Here is a 21,941-nt window from a genome sequence, read left to right as displayed (position 1 = left end):
TTTCCTTAGCAGGAGGAGCAATGGGCATATACTATAACACAAGTTTCACCTCAACATGCAGAAGAACTGCTTTGCACTGAGGGTGACAGAGCACTGGGACAGTGCCCACAGAGTTTCTCTCTCCGGAGACATTTGAAGCACACCTGGATGTGTTCCTGCATCACCTGCTCCAGGTGACCCTGCCGTGGTGCGGGATGGCACTGGATGATCTCCAGAGATCATTCCCAACCCTAGAAATTCTGTGATTTTCACATCCTCAGTGAGCCTCAGTGTGCTCACTGCTGCTCTTCCTTGCTTTCATCAGTAGGGTGTAATGAAGCATCATATCAGGGAAATCATTGTCTCATCCTGTACATAAAACTCAAGCCATGGAGAAAGAACAAATTGACAGATTCTAGCACAGAATCACAGCACAGATTCTGCAGAAGTTAACACTGGGGGACACCCTTTGGAAGAACATGAAGACGTTTTCTCTCATATTCTCCCTTTAAGCTGTACCTTTCAGTACACACAGACCAAAAGCCCAGTTCACTGATCCTTCCTGCCTTTCTAAATCCTGATGTCAGCAGTTCATCTCAACACTATATCCTACCCTCCGTGGGCATAGTGGAGACTTTCCAAAATTAAAAAGGACTTTGTTGAGCTACAATTATTTCAAAATCAGAGTAGCCCTTACTTGCCTCCAGCTAGGTGTGCCTCATCAATTCTGACCTTGCACTGCTAGTTTTGCAGCCATGGAATCTCCTCACTGAGATCTTGATCTCTGCCTATTTGTCCAGAGTTTTCCCTTCCTCACTATCTATCTAGCTTATACTTTTTAGCTAAATTAAGTCATGCTTTGGAGCTTATCAAATGGACATCACAAATAAGCTGGATGTACAACATTTAATCCAAATCATTCCACACAGATTATTTGTATAGAAGTAAATAATTTAGCAATTAAAGACATGGAATCGATCAGGTGCCAATTTCAAAAAAACCACAACATATAGAAAAATTGTACTGTCAAAAGATTGAACTGTCAGAAGTCTCACAAGGAAAAGATCTGTGTTTATTTGAAGTTGATAGATCTTAGAAATAGTATTTTACACATCAAAAGGTGTCACATTCTTGCAGAGCAGCACTACCTGAAGTGTGAGAGCCTAAGCAGAGTCATTAGGGGGAGAAGCATAATGAGGGAGAGTTCTTTTTACAGGCCTTTTATAAATGCAACAACCCTGTCCAATCCCCTTTTCCCAGATGGAAATGACAAACCATAATAATCAAATAGGTTTACGATTCCATGGAATCCATCCTCAAGGTGGTGCCAGGTCACTCGAACCCCATTGTCCTCCAGCCTCTTCTTGTACAGCAAGCCATCATCCCTCAGCACGTCGTACTCGCAGGTCAGGATGAAAGTTTCTGGCAGCTGCTGGATGATTGTGTCTTCAGCAAACAGTGGGCACAGCGTGGGCTCACGGATTCTTTTCACTTTCTCAAAAACTTCAGGCTTGAATTCACTGGGCTGGTGTGGTTTATAGCCTCTGACCTTAAATTCCTCAGGGATGTTGTCTGGACTCACCCACTTCCTATACTTCAGCCTCATGTCTGGAGGAATATGAGAGCCCTCCAAGACCTCTTCCAGATTTGATGTGTTCCCTTGTACGTACTGCAAGGAATAGAAAACAGCACGTTCCCGGAAGAGCAGCGGGACTCCCCGGTTTTGTTGGTAGGATGGCAAATTGAAGTCCAGTGCCTGCAGGCCGGGGTAGATGAGGATCTGAGCGCGCAGTCTGGGGAGCTCTGAGCTGCCTGCCAGGGTCTGGCTGACAGCAGCTGCCAGGTTGCCCCCAGCACTGTCCCCGCAGACGGTGACGCGGGCAGGATCCACGCCGTAGTGCTGCAGGTGCTGCAGGAAGTGCAGGGTGGCGCTCAGGCAGTCTTCGTAGGCAGCGGGGTATTTGTGCTCGGGGGCTAAACGGTACCTGGGGCACAAACAGAAGGAAATGTCACAAGTGTCAATACAAAATTTCTACAGCATCCTGGTTCTCCCTGTGTTGGAATAATTTTTCCCTCATCAAAAAAAAAACCAACTCATGAAGGTATTTTCATCTACTAAGCAGGTATTTGTCCAATGAGTAATCACAGAGAAGTGAGCCATAGGATGTGGATGAAAGAACACAGCATGGTTTGGATATTCTGAGAGCAGCCCTGATCACAAATCAAGCGATGTAACTTTATTTTTCTCTTCTAGTGTAGACTGCTTCTGGTTTGTGGATTAACTAATTTAATCAATCTGCACCTCACTGTTACTTAGTATATTTCATTTTGATAATTATTTTTATTTAAATAACTGGGACAGTGATATTTTTCAGTATTACTGGTATTAATAGTACTAATTAGTAGTAGTATTATTACTTACTAGCATTTGATTCTCACTGTTAGAAAGCTCCTTGAAGTTCACAAGATAATTACACCTATTTAAATGGATCAGTGAAGTGTCACCTTCCAAGTCGGTTTATTAGTCATTCTCAACACATTGGAACTCTCTTCTGGAAAGCATTCCTTGGTTTTGTGTGGTGCCAGCATAGCTCTATGCTGGGACACACATGGGCCTTACTGTGAGCTGTGTCTGCACTGTGTAGCTGATGGAGCAGGGAGAGAAATGAAAAACAAACAGCCCTCTTGAAATTCTGGAGACCGGGATCCATAGAAAATGCTGAGCTGGAAGGGACCCATGAGGATGATGGTGTCCAGGTCCTGAAGAGGAGCATTCCCACCAGGTGCACATTCCTCCAGTGCTGAGAGGCAACAAGAGGCAAAAAGGCTTCTCTGGGGCAGCTGGCCGTAACTCACCCCACGGACACCACCAGCGAGCCGCTTTCCTTGGCAATGTACTGGCAGATCCTTTCATGGGAATCTGAAACGCATGGAGGGATGTTTTACTGCCTACAAATGGTTCAGGTGCCCTCATTCCTCTCCCCCTGCCCTTCCCTCCCCTCCCTTCACAGCCCTGGATGGGAAAGCCCAGCTGGAGTTCAGCCTTCCAGCTGCTGGAAGTTATATAACTTTTCTAATTAATTTTTAATTATTATTTTAATTAATTATAACCAGTATATTAATTATAAGCAGTGTGCTAGTCTTAAATCACTTTTAGGCAGCATGTAGCTAACTTTTTTTACACAGACTATTATTGTTGACTTGACTGGGAAAATCACTGAAACTTTTAAAAGTTTTGCCAAACTAACCCTGATATGCTTCAAAGAACAAGGCCTGGGAGAGGGTGTGTCTTGTTGAAATTGGATAAAAGTAGGGCAGAATTTATGGACTACAAGGACATTTTGTAGAAAAGAAGCAGCTAACAAAAGACTGAGCACATTGGAAAGTCCCTACCAGAGGAAAAATACACTAAAAAGACTAAAGAGAATAGAATACGAATTTATGAAAGAGAATTAAGTAATTTAGAACGAACGGGCATCAATTTCTTTGCTTGCTAAAAGTATATAAACAGGTGGAAAAGTTTTGTATCAGCTCCCGTGCGGAGGCCGGAATTCTGTCGGCCACACACACACGGTCAATGCTAAAGCAGTGCGGGGCTAACAGGGGCAGGGGACCGGCGGCAGGGCCGTACCGAGGCTGCAGCAGATCCAGCCGCCGCCGTGGAACAGCAGCACGGCGGAGCACGGGGCCGGGGCCCGGGGCCGGTACAGCCGCACGGGCACCCGCCCGAACCGCCCGTCCTCCTGCCGCACCCCCGGAGCCGGGCCCGGCCTCCGCCCGGAGAACACGAGGCGCCTGAAGGCCAGGCTGCTGCACAGCTCCATCTTCTCAAAAATCCTGCCCTGTTGGGAGAGGGAGGACAGCGGGAGTGAACTGAGGGGAGACAGCGCATGGACAGCCCTGAGGGGGCCGCCGCTGAGGGGGAGCTGGAAGGGAGAACTGTGTGAGGGGCAGCCGGTGAGGGGCACCAGGAGAAGGAGAACTGTGTGAGGGGCAGCCGGTGAGGGGCACGAGGAAAAGGAGAACTGTGTGAGGGGCAGCTGGTGAGGGGCACCAGGAGAAGGAGAACTGTGTGAGGGGCAGCTGGTGAGGGACACCAGGAGAAGGAGAACTGTGTGAGGGGCAGCTGGTGAGGGGCACCAGGAGAAGGGAGAACTGTGTGAGGGGCAGCTGGTGAGGGGCACCAGGAGAAGGGAGAATGTGTGAGGGGCAGCCGGTGAGGGGCACGAGGAAAAGGAGAACTGTGTGAGGGGCAGCTGGTGAGGGGCACCAGGAGAAGGAGAACCGTGTGAGGGGCAGCTGGTGAGGGACACCAGGAGAAGGGAGAATGTGTGAGGGGCAGCTGGTGAGGGGCACCAGGAGAAGGAGAACCGTGTGAGGGGCAGCTGGTGAGGGACATCAGGAGAAGGAGAACCGTGTGAGGGGCAGCTGGTGAGGGACATCAGGAGAAGGAGAACCGTGTGAGGGGCAGCTGGTGAGGGACATCAGGAGAAGGAGAACCGTGTGAGGGGTAGCTGGTGAGGGACATCAGGAGAAGGAGAACCGTGGGAGGGGAAGCTGGTGAGGGGCAGCTGGAGAAGGGAGAACTTTGTGAGGGACAGTTGGTGAGGGACATCAGGAGAAGGGAGAACTGCGTGAGGGGCAGCTGGTGACGGGCACCAGGAGAAGGGCAGCTGGCGACGGGCACCAGGAGAAGGGCAGCTGGCGAGTGGCAACTGGTGAGGGGCAAATGGTGAGGGGTACCTGGTGAGGGGGCACCAGGAGAAGGGCAGCTGGTGAGGGACACTCATTGAAGGGACGCCTGGTGAGGGGCAATTGGTGACGGGGCTCCTGAAGAGTGAAGGAGGTCCTGGAGAGGGAGGCCTTGCCAGTGCTCCCAAGTGTCTCTCATCCCTCTAAGGTTTCTGGAGTTTCTGTTCTTGTCTTCTTTAAAAGCATCCAGTCTCCCATTACTGGTACTTACATTACTCAGCCTCCCATGTTACTGGAAAGCCCCGAGAATGGCCTAAAAACATCATGTGTGCTTAGCTAAAGTGGAAATCAAAGCAATCTCAGTTTTTATAAATATTTAATTTTAAATTTAATTAGGGAAGCTCAGCTGATAAAGCTTGGGCTCTTATGGTTGACTTAATCCTTATGCAATAGGGAAAATCTGACTGAGGTCTAATAGAAATGATTTTCCAAAAACTGTCCTCTCAAGTCAGCCCCCAGAAGAGAAATGCCATTATTTAAGCCTTGATGGAGTTGGCAGGATTCTGGTATTTACACGTAGAACAAAATTAACATCTAACAACATTTCTCACAGAAGTTGCAGCAGAGTTACTCACCAGAGTAGATGTAACAATCAAAGCAGCAACAATAAGTCGAAGTTTTCCAGGACTGCTCACTCCAGGAGGGATGCTGCAATTGGCATACTCAGTTCGAATTGTTCTTATGATTGCTGATATGAATGAAGCAACAAAAATCACCAGCAGTATCACTGGCAGTAGATAAAAAAATGCCATTTCACGTATCCAGAGGTGATGTATCTTCACATCTATCTGTGAATTGTCTTTTTCAGGTAACAGCAAGGCCTGGAGCAGTCCCAGTTGCAAGAGATCTCTCAGGTGTTGCTCAATTTAAAGTCCTTGGAAATGTTGTGCAATGTGCAAGCAGTTATCACATTGGAGAAGAGTCAATGTGTTTTATTTCCTGTTGATGTTGATGGTAATTGTGGGACTGATAAAGGGTCTGGTATTGAATATGGAATTCTTGGATTGTGGATGATAACAGTGAGTGCTCAGAGACTGAAGTTGAGTCCTGAATGAAGTTCTAGTCTATGACAGAGAGCCAGCAGATTAAATTATCCCTTGCAACTGATCTGCAGCCAGGGCATTCACTTCCTGCATTGTGGGCATGTTTTACATGGTTTGGAATACATACCCTTAACAGGGACATTTGGAAAAGAAAACGGGAAGAAGGGAGAGGTGGGGGCAAAAGGCAAGCAACAGACTCTGCCAAAGTAAATGCATCAGTCCTGTTTGGTTGCTAGATTATTTGGGGCTTGAAGCAACCTTGGCTAGACCTGGTGTCCCTGCCCATGGCAGGGCTTTGGAATGAGATGAGCTTTATGTTCCTTCCTACCCAAACCATTCTGTGATTCTAGGATCCTATTCAAGCACTATAACAAGATTTTCAGTGTACACATATGTTTGATAAACACAAGAAAACACTTAAAGCATTTTTCACATTGCAATTTAAACAAAGCTGTCGATAGAGTATTTCTGTTGGGAACAGTTACATTTCTAAAAGTCAAGTTAACTAATGTGACTTCATATTTTTGAGTATAAAATGCTGGTTACCTAGCCAACAGACATCATCTTCAAATTGGGACTCTTAAATTCAGGTGCTACGTGTAGCAGAGAGTACAGGCTGTGCATTATAGCACTGGACTGTCTGTGTCTTTCTCCTTTGCCAAAGCACACACTTCTAGGAAGAATGAAATTGTCAACTGCAATTGAATAAAACAGGTCAGACCAGATGTTGGCTTAAAATTTTACTGTATCTTTTTTAGGTACTGAGAGAGCAGCACTTGTACTGGACAAGTGTCTAGTCCAAAGTGATTATTAAAATAGGCAGGCTGCACATGCACAACTTCAAACAGCACTAAAAGAAACTATTCTTGAAATGTCTTTTATGGTGATCACATTGACATAAATGCTTATTAACAAATTGTCCTATATGAACTTCTTATATGGAATTTAGAAGCATAAAAGACCACAGAAATTTGGCAGTTCTTACAGAAACTAAGAAAAATGTTGCTATAAGCTTCTTAGAAAATTCACAATGTTGTCAAGGCCCCTTTTTCTAGCTGGAAATGACAACCAGTCACTACTGAATGAGTTTATGACTCCATGGAATCCATCCTCAAGGTGGTGCCAGGTCACTCGAACCCCATTGTCCTCCAGCCTCTTCTTGTACAGCAAGCCATCATCCCTCAGCACGTCGTACTCGCAGGTCAGGATGAAAGTTTCTGGCAGCTGCTGGATGATTGTGTCTTCAGCCAGCAGTGGGCACAGCGTGGGCTCACAGAATCTCTTCACTGTCTCAAAAACTTCAGTTGTGCAGTCAAGTAGCACACGTGGTTTGTAGCCTCTGACCTTAAATTCCTCAGGGATGTTGTCTGGACTCACCCACTTTTTATACTTAAATTTAATATCTGCAGGAATATGGGAACCTTCCAAGACCTCTTCCAGTTTTGTTGCATTTCCATTGAGATACTGCAACATGTAGAAAGCGGCACGTTCCCGGAAGAGCAGCGGGACTCCCCGGTTTTGTTGGTAGGATGGCAAATTGAAGTCCAGTGCCTGCAGGCCGGGGTAGATGAGGATCTGAGCGCGCAGTCTGGGGAGCTCTGAGCTGCCTGCCAGGGTCTGGCTGACAGCAGCTGCCAGGTTGCCCCCAGCACTGTCCCCGCAGACGGTGACGCGGGCAGGATCCACGCCGTAGTGCTGCAGGTGCTGCAGGAAGTGCAGGGTGGCGCTCAGGCAGTCTTCGTAGGCAGCGGGGTATTTGTGCTCGGGGGCTAAACGGTACCTGGGGCACGGAGACAGGTGGAAGAGAGGGAAATACGAGTTTCAAATGTATTGCTAAAGTCCTCTTTCCTGCAACCAGGAACACCCTGACTTCTGAAGAGTTTTAATTGTCTCCAGAGGATTACCATCAGTAAGATTAAGTGGTGCAGATTATTCTGTTATGATATCATCTGTTATGATATCATCTGTTTATGATGTCTCTTAAGTCTTTAACAACACAGGAGCACTCAGCTGCCAACTAAGTGTAGGTTTCATTGACAATCATTTAGTTACTTTCTGCTTCAGTTTTTCATGGGTTGGACACAAATGACTTCTGGTTTGTATCTTTGTTACCTAAAGTTACGTTACATATCCTTGTAATCTGAACCATTATTCCAGTATTTTGATAATGTATTAGCTTGTCATTCACACTGTGCTTCTCTAAGCATCAAGCAGGCTTTCCTTGAATAAATGTTAAGGACATCATATAGCTTACTATCTGTTTACAATCAGTTTTGAGTTTGGAATTTGAAAATATTCATTCAAAACTTCATTTTCCAGCTAGATATCCCAAAGTGTAATTTGTGATGCAATCAGACAGTGAAAACAGCCCAAGTGAGTCTTCAGTGTCTCCAAGCAACAGGAAATGAAGTTGTAAATCACATACTTGAGAAATCCCACAGAGACATTTCTCTGAGGAAGATTGTTGCTGTGACTGAGGGATAGGAGGTGATATTTACACTATAGGAAATAATCTCTCAGAATCAGCATGAGCACAGACTCACCCCACAGACACAACCACAGATTCACTTTCTCTGGCAATAAAGCGGCACAGCTCTTCGTGGGTCTCTGAAAGAGATTTGGTGGGGTTTGGGTTTAGGTTGGGTTGCACTTTCTCACCAGAGAAGAGATGTTATCTATTGGAGAAATTAAATAATTTCAAGAAGGAAATGCTCTCTACTTTCCCCTGCTGCTTCCTACAAAGCTCCTCAATTCTTTTGTACCTCCTCATCTTATTATTTCAGTATTTTTTCCCCTTATATCATTGTCCTGCAAGAAAAATCATGTGATCCACAGCAGATGCCTTCTTCTGACAGCAAGAATTACAAGATTGAACCTGTGGTTATATTCAAAGTTTGCAACTTTTACAGATCAAGAAACAACCAACTTTAGTATTTATGAATTATGTATTTCTTTAATTGAAATACTTCTGGTAGATATCTTACCAAGACTTCCAAATACCCATCCTCCTCCGTGAAAAAACACAACTCCTCTCCTTTGGCTGGCAGATGGAGCCTTAGGCTGGTAAATCCTTACAGGCACTTTCTCAAACCACAGATCCTCGATGAAGAGCTTTGAGTCCACCCCCAGAGTCTTTCTTCCTTGCATGTACCGCACAAAGCTCACCTGAGTGCAGATGCCAAAGTTTTCCAAAATCTTTCCCTGTTCAAAGGCAGAGAGAACAGAGAGCTCACTTGAGAGACCCTGTATTTTCCAAAGAAGGGAGCTGTGTGGACAGTAAACTCATGGTGCCTAAGTCATTTTTAGTGCAGTAATAAACGAATGGAGTAGTTGTACAGGTATAGGAGCAAACTGAACAAATAACAGCAGCATCAGGAGGGGTTATGAGAGAGTTACATGAAGGAAGAACAAAACCCCAAACAATGCAACATTAACAGACTGGTGAGATAGAATCCTCTGCTTCCTCAGCAGGTCCCTTACCTAACATTGAAAGCAAGTTTGGTTTTCAGTGGTTATTCTATCCTTCTCCCCCAAATGATGCAGAAACATAGCAAAAGATTATTATTCTGGTGCTGATTTTCATGGTACAGACACTTGCCCAAAGTAGAGTTGACTAAGTTAAGAATATGTTTGATAATTGCTTTTTGATCCATTTCCTAAGTCTCACTGATGTGTGCCATGCACTGACAAGACGATCCTGACATATTTAGCAGGAATGAACTTCTGTTCATTCTCTGTGCCATAGGGATATTCATGCCAGGTACTAGAAAATGAATACAAATCAGAGCTAGTGCTCCAACATAACTTTGCATAAATAAAAAGAAAAGGCACATCCTCAGATTCTCAATATATTTATGTACAAAAGGCCTTTTTTCCAGAGATTCCAGATATTTATAATATTGTCCATGCCTGATCTTGAGGAAAGACTTCTTGAAGAAACTAAGACATTCTGCAATGTATTGATTTTAATTTTTTACAGAAACTAGTCTTAGTGTCTTCAGTTGTATGATAAAATGATTTATTCTTTTATATTTGCTATTTCCCAAACAGCAATGGAACAATACTAAGGATATTTTAACTTTAACATTCAACTTGTTTGTTTTCTTTCACCCTGTGTTGCCTACATTGCAGCATGCAATGCTGGTTTATGGTGGGCAGTGGATTGATGATTAAAAGAGAACTTGCTTTTCCAGCTGCTTAAGTGAGGTAATCTCTTTCTAATTGCAACTTCTGTGCAGCCAAAGCATGAGAATATATATCTAGAATTCTTTACTATGGTTGACCATAATCTAGAATACTTCTGACAGAGAATTTTTTTCTCTTTGTTTTCCTTCTTAAATTTTAAATAGTTTGTATCTCTTTGCAAATATTCCATTAAATTAATTTAGTAAATATATGCACAACCTCTGATACGTCCTGTCTAATGCCATGTCTCATCAGAGCATCTCTACACCTATCATTACGTAGAAATAGCTGTGATTCAGTGAGCTTCTGTGTCAGCAGAGCTCACCAGATGTTGAGTGCTGCTCTTGGAGACTGATTACCTTCCCACGCTTTACAAGCTGCTTCACCTGGAGAATTTGGGCTGCTCAGAGCTCCTCATTCCCATCAGACAATCCTGCTTAGTTGCTGCAGGAGTTATATAAATATGCTTTGGGCAGAAGAATTCCTTCAGCTCTTCTTGGGCAACGTTACCTAATTTTGTCACTTGTGCGACAGAAACTTTTCCTTCCCAAAGTCAATTCTGAAATATTCAGCTTTTCACTTCATATTCAAAATAAATACAAAATTCTCATCCCCATGCCCACAAAAAGCTTGAAAGCACAAGCCAGAGACATCTGAACCAAGAATGGAAATACAAATGATCCTACCTGGATAAACATTATAAATCAAATCATTGCTAGGTCAGCTCGAGTCAGGGCAGAAGCACAGTCAGACTTTGACACACTTCTGTTAAGGCAGCATTTAGGTACTGCCTAAGATAGAGCTGGGCAGGGCTGCATTAGAGCAGTGCAGTGTCAGAAGTCTGGCAAAAGTTTCTTTAGCAACACTCAGCTCAATAAAACATGCAGCATGACAGCAATGCCCTGCTCTCCCCTCCAGAACATAATTCCATGCAGGCTTCTAGCACAGGAGTAAGTTTAAAATCTACAGGTTCTCTGTTCTTCCCCCAAAAATCACACCAGGTTCACTTACCACCACAGCTGTGCATATTAAAATTATATGAATGATTCGGAGCTTTGCAGGCTGATTCACTCCAGGAGGAATTTCTGAGTTGGAAATATCAAAATTAATTGCTCCTATGACCAACAATATAAATGAAGCAAGAAAACCAGCTAAGAATAAAACCAGCACTGTGAGTACAACTGCCATTTTGCTGAACTGCAGTGATCTGACATGTCTTTGATTTGACTTTCCAATATGTATTTGTCTCGTTACTTCCTGATTCTTTGTTAATCTGCCTGTTCTTTGTTTGCTCCAGTAAAAACCTTTCTTCTCCTTTTCACAAATACATTAGCAGGTATCTTTCCCTCTCCCACTTTCTTTCCCCCCATTCATGTTATCTCATATAAGATAAGCTGGTCAAAGTCCTTGATTTGTTAGTAGATCTGTGCCAGCAGCATTTTGGAATTTTTGCAAGAAACCAGTGCTTAGCTGGGAGGAGAGTGTTATGAATGGACAGCATTAGTGTTAAATTAGTTGGAGGTGGAAAATGGACGCAGGGCATTTGTGTGCTGAGTTTGTGACACTATGAACCACCCATCTGAAGAGTTTCCTCGAGAATGGGAACCTGCAGGTGATGATTGTCACTGAGAAGGGCCAAAGGGATTGTTACCAGTGCTCGTTGGAAAGGTGCACTTAGAAAATTCTGTCATTACCCAAATCTCAGTTCTTTTTAGTATTTGTGCTCTCTTCTAACAGACGAACATGCTTTTAAAAAGCCACAGGAGGCTGACTTTAGATTCATGGTTAGGTGACCCTGTTGCAGGAACTTTCAGTAGCTCTACGTGCAACAAATACAGCTTAGAATGACTTAAGATAACCAGTGATTAAAGAGTTCTGAATCAAACTCCTTTATCTTGTTCTTGCTCAGGAGCAGGATTGTGCTAATGTAGAGAAGTTGTACTTTAAATGATGCAAATTAATTAATTGTGAATCTAAGTCTGCAACTAGGATGTCAGAACATATAAATTGCAAGTTCATGGGGAAAGAAAAGGGGTAAAAAATCTTTATTAGGTAGCAATGGAGAGGGGTTGGGTATTTTTGTTTGGTGTTTATTGTTGTTGTTGTTGTAAAGTCAAATTATAAGTGATAGGGGGAAAGTACCATGTCATTTTAGTTACAAAATTTCTCTAGTGGGAAGTTGAGTGTTTTTAATAGCGCACATGGTCATCATAAAATATTCTGAAGTAGAAGGAAATCTTGTTTCAAAAATCAGCAAAAGCCCAGATTTGAAAAAAAATAGTCCATCCAGCAGTGTTTGTGGACTTTCAGTTTGTATTATGTTTTCACAGTTGTATCACAGTGTGGTTATATCCAATTGTTTGGTAGGTTAATTACTGACCACAGCACAGATGTGGCCAGATAAAAGCAGCAGGACTGTGGTCTGTGCCTGCCTGTGTTGTGTTGTTCCTTTCACCACAGGAGGGGGGTTTCTGTTGGGTTCATCAGTCAGTGTGTGTTTAGGAAATGTAACTCTCACTCTTATAACAAAAATATTTGCAGTGCTAGTTTTTTATTTTGTTGTTGTTGAAAGCATCACAGAATCACCATAGCATTACAGTGATAATATGGATAAAATTGTGCTTCTCTGCCTTCTTTACATGATTTTCATAATTTTTTCAACACACCAGAACAGGTAGCCTTGAACATAAGATAATCTTGAAAGAAAAAAAGGGTTATGGAAAAGTCTCACCTCTGCACTTCTCTGACAACCACACACTCATTGAAGTTCAGGGATTCCAGTTTGAGAATGAAGTTCCAAAATGAAACATCATTTCTCAGATCCCAAGCAAAATCAAACTCATGCTAGTGCCAGTTTAGGATTTCTGCTAAACAGAAATAGCAGAAGGAGCCTTCCTTTTGACTCCCCTATTTTTGGAGCAGTGTAGTTTTTGTAAAGATTAAACCTGGAAATTAAATTCATGGCTGCAATTTCAGTGTCTGCTGTAAGACTTCATAGTTGCTGAGTTCTCCATCTGATACCATCAGCACCTCCTGTCTGTCACAAGGGCCAAAGCAGACTTCAGTTGTTGTCTTCAGCATTTCTGGGCTGTTGAAGAATCATCATGGAGATTCTTGTCTCTTGCCTTCAGTGTGTGCCAGCCATGCAAAGATACTTGAATTGCTATAGTTTTAGTGAAACAGGATGTGCTAGGTGCCTTGCCTTTTTCATGTCAGTCTTATTGGTGTGTTTTTACAAGAATACTTTCTAGAATGGTGGCAATTCAAATAATCTTAATATTTGTTTGAGAGTCACTACAGAAGCAGAAATCAGAAACTACAAAATGCAGCCAAAATCCAAACCATAAATCAAGATGTTTATATTCCTTGCCAAGTATAAATTCATCAAAGATACTGCATGACTTGCATCTTTCTTCTGAAAAATACTTTTATAAACTGTTTATATAATTCACAGTACTGTCCATTATCTTATTTGCAGATAAAAATGAAAAAATCCCGTAGCCAAAAAAGGCTAAAATTCCATGGAAGCCATTCTCACAATGGTACCAGGTCACTCGAACACCATTTTCCTCTAGCCTCTTCTTGTATAACAGACCATCATCCCTCAACACATCAAACTCACAGGTGGCAATGTAAGACTCAGGGAGCTGGCAAATAATGGAATCTTCAGCTAAAAGTGGGGAAAATGTTATTGCTAAAATTTCTTTGACAGATTCATGGACTTCAGGTTTATATGGTGCGGGTTTTGGTGGTACGTAGCCTCTAACCTTAAATTCATCAGGAATAAGGTCAGCACTTACCCATTTTTTATACTGGTGTCTCATACTATCAGGAACATGGCAGTTTTGTAGAACATCTTTCCAAAATGTGGGTTTTCTGTTAAGGTAACGAGAACAGAAGTAGACAATCATCTTCTGGGACAACATGGGGACGAAAGCGTTCTGCTGGTAGGAGGGCAAGTGGAAATCCAGCCCCTGGAGTCCTGGGTAAAGGAGGACCTGAGCACGTACTTTTGGCAGATCTCTATCATTCAGCAGTATTTGGCAAATAACTGTAGCAAAATTAGCTCCACAGCTGTCACCACTAATGATGATGAGACCAGGATCCACGTGATATTCTTCTAAATTCCTCATGAAGTATAAGGTGGCACTGAGACAGTCAAAATATTGTCCTGGGTAAGGATGTTCAGGAGCCAGACGGTACCTGAAATGTCAAAGACTGGTTATTGTCAGTGGAGTCATAAACATCCAATTTGTGTTGTTTGCAGTTGCTGTGGTAGCTATGCAGACTTTTTTTCCTAATTTTAAAGATTATATTTGGGTTTAAACAATGTAGATTGGAATGCCAAACTAATGATGCTACAGCTATTTTAGAATATGTTGTCTATAAGCATATTTCTAAAGTAAATGAAAGGTTTAAGTGAAAAATCTAAAAGAGTAGATATTTTCAGCATATTTTTCAGAAGAGTTTCAACTGAGAGCTGTATTCCCATAAATACTTCTATGGCAAAATAGCACTTACCCAACAGACACAACCACCGAGTTGCATTTTTTGGCCAAATAGCGGCATACTCTTTCAAAGGATCCTAGAGAAAAAAGTTTAGCAAAAATGATGATTTAAAAATCAAATATCCTTTTGAAATGAAAATACAGATTCCTGAACATGTGCTATGTGGAAGGCACTGCAAGATGAGACTGATAAGGAACTCGTGCTATGGAATGTGGTCTTTACACATGAACACATTTTCTGTTGGCCAGTGGCTCTCAGGGCATCACACAAGCATGTAAGGATGGTGATACTGGGGAAACACAGAAATCTGTCTGGGGTGTCTTACATCTCACCTGGTGGTCAGCAAAAGGTGTCTAAGGAGAATGTAAGCTGAGGACAAACAGGAATAAGGAGCATACAGGAATTTGAGGCTCAGGGCACTCCTGAGACAGAAGCTGTCTTTATACCTAGTGCCCTTAATTAGCATTTCTTGTGTGAATTACCCAAACCACTTGTTTTTAACCCTAACCATAACAGCTTTGTGCAAGGGAGAGTTCTCTCACTTGCTTACAAAGGTGGGAAGAGCCATTTTTAGTTGCTCCTTTCGTACCTGCTTCCACATGGTGGAATTCTTGTTCTGTGAGAAATGGTGGATAAATCATTCCCTGTTTAACTTCTCTTGCTTCTCATGGTTTTGTACTCAGTGTATCTGTCTTTATGCTCCTTTTGCAGCCTGAAGAGTCATGGTTCATTCACATATTCTCTGCACAGGAGCACTTTTCTTACCTAGGCAGCCTCTCCAAGTCTTTCCAGTACTGCTCTATCATTTTTGAAGAGTGGGAAACAGAACTATAAGCACTATACTGTATTCAGATACACCATGGATTTATTACAGTGACATAAAAAAGTTTCCTCTTTTGTCTTTCCTTTCCTACTAATAACTGCTAGCTTTTTTTTTCTTTTTTCTTTTTTTTTTTTTTTTTATTTTTCTTTTTGACTTCTACTGTGCACTATGTCAACAATTTCAGGTAACTTCCTACTGTAGTCCCAAGACCTCCTTCCTGCTGCTGCTAGGAGTCCATTGCTTCATTTATAAGGTCAGAATGCTCTGTTCATCAGTTTGACTTCTCTGCATGCCATTTCTCCTGTCATTTTATTGTCTGATGCTCTGCTGTCATAAAGACATTCTGCAGTTTTTCAGCCATCCATTTATGACCCTCAGAGGATTTAATACCACCGTGCACCATCTTTTCTGTTTGAATAAATTGATTGAATAAATTGATTAGCACCGATCCCAGTACAGATCTCCTTAGGGGAATCTCACAGGAACTTCCCATAACACATCATTTTTCTGTCTTTCAGTCAGTTGTAATCCAAATTAAAGACCTTCCCTCTTGTGTCATGGATGTGTAGCCTTCTTTAGGAGACTCTTCTAGATATCAAAGTGGGTTTTAGCAACTCAGTCTCCTTTATTCATGTATTCGCGGACTTTAAAAAATTAGAAACTGATAAAGAGTAGGTTTAGATTAGATATTAGGAATAAATTCTTCCCTGTGAGGGTTGCGAGGCCCTGGCACAGGATGCCCAGAGCCCCTGTGGCTGCTCCATTCCTGGAAATGTTCAAGGCCAGGTAGAACAGGGCTTGGAGCAGCCTGGAATAGCAGCAGGTGTCCCTGCCCATAGTGGGGACTTGAAATGAGAATGAGACTTCAGGTTCCTTCCACCCAAACTATTCAACAATTCTAGGATTTGAGAAGTATGACATCCTTTTGAGGAATAATCCATAGGTATCTGTCCACTGATTCTTTTCAGTGTAGCATCTGCTAATTTGCTGGTTGCAGACTTCAGGATTCCTAGGCTGGGGATTCCCAAAGGCCTTCTGAAAGCTTGTCATCATGTTGTTTTCCTGTTATCAAACACCAAAAGGAATTGAAGCCAAAGGTCAGTCCCACTCTCTGTACAGGTATGGCTGTTACATCAAGCCATGCCACGTGAACAGGGACTCACTGTGCAACTTGTGGTGTGGCTTTTCCTTCCAGTGAGAGGAATTCACCTGTCACTGAGATCACAGAGTGCCTGCCATCCCTGGAGTCCTCACTGCCAGCCAGCCTGGCTCTAGACATGAGCCTGGCTCTCCCCCCAGACTCCTGTGCTCTGAGCAGCAGGGTGGGTTATCTGTGCCCCAGTGCAGAGGGGAGCCCATGGCACAGGAGTTCTGTTGTGATTCCTGCACAGGGCTGAAGGATGCCAGGAAATTCGTCTGCCCAGTATAGTGCAGACCCACCCTTTGAAACAGTAAAGGATTCAAACCCCTCAAATTGCACTGCCTGACCCCTGGAACAAAGTTCAGATTTCCATGTTAGGGGCCTTGGCTTGCAGAGAAGTCACTCAGAGCCTTAGCTGCTCAGAAGGAGATCTGGAGCACTCAGGGAGTGAACTCCCAGCTGCTGAGACAAGGGCTGTCTCCCTTTCTGGAAAAGAAATCAAGTATCCTCTGCCATGCCACCACAAGAATCAAACTTCCCCAAATTGCTCCTTCATTATTTATATTTTCTTTCATTTGGAATCCTTTTTTGCATGAATAGGAATTTATTTATAGATTTTTTAAAATGTATTTAAATCCTTCCTTGGACCCATATTATATATTTTGTGTAAGATAGGGTAGTCTGAGTAGAGCAGGAACCCTCACTGAGAGCTGAGAGCAGGGTGAGGGATTTCTGGCTCACAGGTCTCTTGCCCAAAGAAAGCAGAGACGGGACTCCCTTTAACATGAGACTCTTCATTCCACAAATACTTTCCAGTTTGCTCTGAGCAAAGACTGGTGACACTGGGAAGGACAGGGCAGATACTGACTGACACATGCCTGAAGGCAAAAATGTAAAGGTTTGGATTTGACTTGAAAAATAAAACTTGCCCATTTCTTACTAATGCTCCCAAATGTGCCAGCGCCTCCATGAAAATACAGAATTCCTCTTCTTTTGCCAGTGGGTGGGCTTTTGGGCTGATAAATCCTCAAGGGTACCTCATCTACTGTGAGATCTTTGATAAGCAGTTTGGAATCTCTCCATGGAGGAATCCCATTGAGCATTACTCGCAGTATGGTTAAATCATTGCAGATCCTCAGCTTCTCCAAAATCTTTCCCTGTTGAAAAGAAAGAATTTGGAAGAAGAGGAATCATGTTGGCTTGTTTCTGAACAGAGAGCATTATTCTATGTACATGCAGTTCAATATGTACAGCATACATCTAGGTATTTGTTTTAAATTTTCATATGAAACAGTTTCCCAGCATAAAGTGGCTGCAGTTTGACTGAAAAATCTAAAGAAGCTTTTAAGATTAGTTATATTAATTTTATGAGTTAATTTACCATGTTTTGGATTTATATATCAATGCTTACAGGCCTCAGGAGCATTAATTGCTTTTTTCTTTTTTCCCTTAAGTAAACCATTTTCCTCCTTCTGCCAAATATCCTACCTAAGCAAAAGTGAAATCCCCAGGTCAAGAAATTTAACTTACCGCGACCATGGTTGTGATCAGCAAGGAGTGGAAAAAACGAAGCTTTAGAGGTTGCTCAATTCCAGGTGGAAGTTCTGAGTTGAAAAAATTATATACTACAACTCCCAAATAGAGTGCTGGTATTAAAACAGGAGAAATAAAAAATATTCCTAGAATTGCTAAAGTTGTATAAACAGATGCCATTTCACTTCAAAATAGGAGTGAATGCTGTAAAACTGGGTTAAGACCTGTTTTCAAGTGCATCTAAGGTGTCTTCACAGGAGACTGAGTGCTCAGTTCATATGCAGAAATTAAACGTTTATTAATGTTGCAATGCAATGTAATGCAATTTTCTCCACCCTTCTTTGGCTAATGATATTATTCACAACACTTGTATGCTTTCTTTGTACCCTTTACAAAAGTGGGATTCAAACTGTATGGAAGTGATCAATACTATGAGCTTTTCACTAATAAGGAGAAATTATTATTCAGAGGAGCCTCAATTTGAAGATGGTCTTTTTGGTTTGTAGTGGATTCATTTTGGATGGACATTCCGCTGCAGTGTTAACTTTTAGTGATGTGGGGCTACTTGCATTTGTCATCAAAGCATATATACACGTCTCTGAGAAGAAAAATACTCAGATCCACATTTTTTATAAACTCTGTTTCATAGAGGAATGCACTGACACATTCATGCTTTAATTTTTGTTTAAATAAGAGTACATTTGCTCTGTGTTTAAAATCAGTGCAAGCCTGAATGTACACGAAGGTCTCTCCAGACACTTGAGGGTATGTTTGTAGATTGAAGCCACTGTTGCTGCTGGTAAAAGCTTTTTAGCAATTAACCCTCAGAGTTTCATATTCACTGTAATTCTTGCATGCAGTTCAGTGTAGAGGCATTATGAATACATATGTATTGGTGAGGAATTGGTAACTGTTGGTGGCAATTCTTTGGTAAAGTAATTTTTCTGGTTTGCGTTCTTACTACAATTACATTTTCTACACAATTTAAATTTACAGCTCCCAAACATTTTGTGCCTTGGCTTTTAAAGTGGAATTCCAGTCTGAAAACTAAATTAGTCTTCAGTTTCATTAGCCCAGTATTTAAATCAAGCAACACTGACAGCTGATTTGCACAACATTGGCTTGTGAAGGTCAGGATGTGTGGGATGAAGCAACGTCATAAATTTGTGCCAAGGTTTGTGAAATAGAGAGATCATTAGAGCTTTTCTGTGCTGAAATTAGCTGATTGGGAGCCTTTCCCTTCCACAGAGCACAAATTTAGGATGTAAGTAGTTAAAATGTTAGACTGTAGAGTATTGAAGCCAAACCCAGATGCTCATGGCAAGTGCTCAGCTTGTCCTAAGCTCATCAGATGTTCTCCACAGGGCTCTGCAGCACAGCTGGGGCAGCCCAGTGGTGTCTGTGGTTATTAGTTCTGGAAATGTTTCCCTGTATTATTTCCCTGATATCATAGCACAGCCTCTGTGGATTTGGCTTTGTTTTGCCATATATTCCTGTATGAACAGCACAGTTTAACTAAGTGCTTCTTTCTGGTGTCTGTGCCATCAGACAAAATATCCTGAAATAGATTCCCACATAGATATCAGCTCTGAATCTTGTATTTCAGCATTCTTGATGGTTTCTTCTATTTGAATCCTCAGAGGAGGTAATTTCTGTGCTTTCTAAAGAACCTTTAACCAAGAAAAAAAAGATTCTTGAAGGTATTTAGGACTTCAGTGGCAGTAAATGAAACTTCTAAAGGTGACTAAAGGCCATTAAACACCTGCTACTTGTATGATCAGATTATGAAAGCCGTATACCAAAGAGCACATGTCTGTCTGCTGTTAAATCTATGAGCTCTTGCTGACACTGTTTTGACACAAGATTTCTTCTCCTATTCAGTGAGTCAGTAATTAATCAGCTTTAATCAAAACCAAAACACCTGACACATGCCACCTCTGTTTTGAAAGCTTGATGGACCTGATAGAGTAGGAGGAAAATTGCTTTACTGTATTTTTATTTAAAAATAAATTTACAAAGGGACAGTTTGGAGTTGTTTGTTTGTTTGTTTTTTGTTGTTATGCCCTGGCAGTTCTACAGAATCTGTTGTACAGTCATGACAATCTGAACAAAAATCTTTCAGTTCTGCATTACAGCCTTTCTGTTGTTAAAGAAATGTTGGTGAATCAATATTTCAAAATAATATCCTAATGTTTTAATCTCTTAATGTGTTATACTGTTGGAGTATACTCAGCATGTGAACGTAGAGCATGTTCTGGCTCTGTGCTGTTTGCACTCCCATCCTCCTTGTCCTGTTAACACAATGTCCATGTTTTTCCAGAATCAAGCAAATCCCATGGTCTGAGAGCTGCTTGGTCCTTCTGGGGATGTTTATATTGACAATTGTGTGATGATGCTTGGTGCCTTATATTCCACATATTTCAGCTATTTCCAGTCTGGCCAGCCATTCCTGTACCCACAGGATGGGTAGGAATATCTATGGTCAGTTCAGATTCTCAAGTTGTTCCAAAACAGTCACTGAGGTTTTCAGTGGGTTATTTTCCCCAGTTGTTTTTGAGGTGGTAAATGTCAAAAGAATGTTTTTATTTCATTTGAATCCACTGCATGAAATGAGTACCTTGTATCTTTGCAAACAAAAAGGCTTCTTCTCTATCTGGCAGTGGAGATGGAGTTCTTTAAATGGTGGGTATTTAGTGTGTTTTGCAACAGCCATATTTTTGTTTTTCTGCAAACTCATCCCGAAACCCCAACTTCCACAAAGTCTTTACCTATTGATGGGAACAGCCGTGCACTAACTAAAGGTTGATGAGATTCCAGTAAACCAGAGAAAATGAACACAGAGTAGAGTTTGACATTGTAATGAGAATTATGGGCCTCAAGTGGTTCTTTATTGCTATAAAACAGCTACTCAGAGCTCACAAATTGATTCTTTGTTCATTGAACTTGGTGTTGCTGGAGTTTAATTGGTTAATGTAGCACTTGATGAGTACAGAATTGACAATAGTTGGGTAAAATCTTCCCATTTTCTCATCAACAAGCCTCCATTTATGCATTCTAAAATTCATTCTCTTCTTGATTTTTCAGCATATTTCTAATAGTTATAGTAATGATGGGAAGGGGCAATACAATAATGACACCTACCCAAAGAAATGTGGTCGTTGCAGGTTTTCCCAAGACTCAGCTTTGTGGATTTTCTAAAGCTTCTGTAGCTGTGGTATCACACATAGCTTTGTAGGCTGAGAATGTATAAAACTCATCAACTTCTCCTTAATTATTAGTGGAAGAGGCAGGAGCTGACCAACCCAACACTGTGCAAGGCAGGAGCTCTCAGGGGAGTTGGTGCCAATGAATTCTGTGACTGTCATGAGTTATTGGTTTTCTTGTGAAGTCTTTCTCTAAAACATTACAACACATTTCACTTGTGATTGCAGGCTGTTTCCACCACTGTTAACCTGGACTCAGTTGACTATTGCAGAGCTTCTCTGTGCAACACAGGAAATCCCATGATGAGTAACTAAAGAATTGTAAAGTAGTCAGCTCTGATGACTGAGATATCGATTCCAGCAGGTACAGCCAGGGAGCAGAAAACAAGAAAAAATAAATGTAAAAATATTACAAAGAAAACTTAAACCCAGAAATAATAGCTTCTGATAGAGTTCTTTATTTTTTTAATGTTCATTTCACAGTGAAACACTGGTAAATAGAATTTGCCTTGCTTTTTAAAATTATTCTTATTTTCTCTAGGTAATTTAGCAGAAAAATTAGAATCTGTACAGTACTTCAACTGACTTTGATTTTACCACTTAGAGCATGGGAGGAACTTGCCATACTTTAGTTCACATTTCTTCATTTCACTTTATGTGAACAACTGACTGAAAGCATCTCAAAGGTTTTCATACCTGTAAGCCTGAGTCTTCTGATCCATGAGATGGATTTAATATGCCCTTCACAGTGACAATAAGAAGCTTTAATAAAT

The 21,941-nt window shown here is 41.9% G+C and overlaps 2 protein-coding genes across 2 annotated transcripts; both read right to left on the bottom strand.

Annotated features, from left to right (window-relative positions):
• Positions 1-871: 871 nt before the first annotated feature.
• On the bottom strand, positions 872-5,483 carry LOC135285225 (arylacetamide deacetylase-like 4). The gene is made up of 4 exons (XM_064397277.1): positions 5,307-5,483; positions 3,611-3,821; positions 2,836-2,899; positions 872-1,964 (listed from the first exon to the last, which is right to left on the bottom strand). Exons 1-4 carry the CDS (start codon positions 5,481-5,483, stop codon positions 1,190-1,192), a joined length of 1,227 nt encoding a protein of 408 aa, XP_064253347.1. The 3' UTR covers positions 872-1,189.
• A 1,225-nt stretch (positions 5,484-6,708) lies between these two features.
• On the bottom strand, positions 6,709-13,843 carry LOC135285223 (arylacetamide deacetylase-like 3). The gene is made up of 4 exons (XM_064397275.1): positions 13,760-13,843; positions 8,759-8,975; positions 8,318-8,381; positions 6,709-7,554 (listed from the first exon to the last, which is right to left on the bottom strand). Exons 1-4 carry the CDS (start codon positions 13,781-13,783, stop codon positions 6,780-6,782), a joined length of 1,080 nt encoding a protein of 359 aa, XP_064253345.1. The 5' UTR covers positions 13,784-13,843; the 3' UTR covers positions 6,709-6,779.
• Positions 13,844-21,941: the final 8,098 nt, after the last annotated feature.

The sequence above is a fragment of the Passer domesticus genome, chromosome 22, assembly GCF_036417665.1.
Source record: "Passer domesticus isolate bPasDom1 chromosome 22, bPasDom1.hap1, whole genome shotgun sequence".
NCBI lineage: Eukaryota > Metazoa > Chordata > Aves > Passeriformes > Passeridae > Passer > Passer domesticus.
This window is presented reverse-complemented; position numbering and strand designations above follow the sequence as displayed.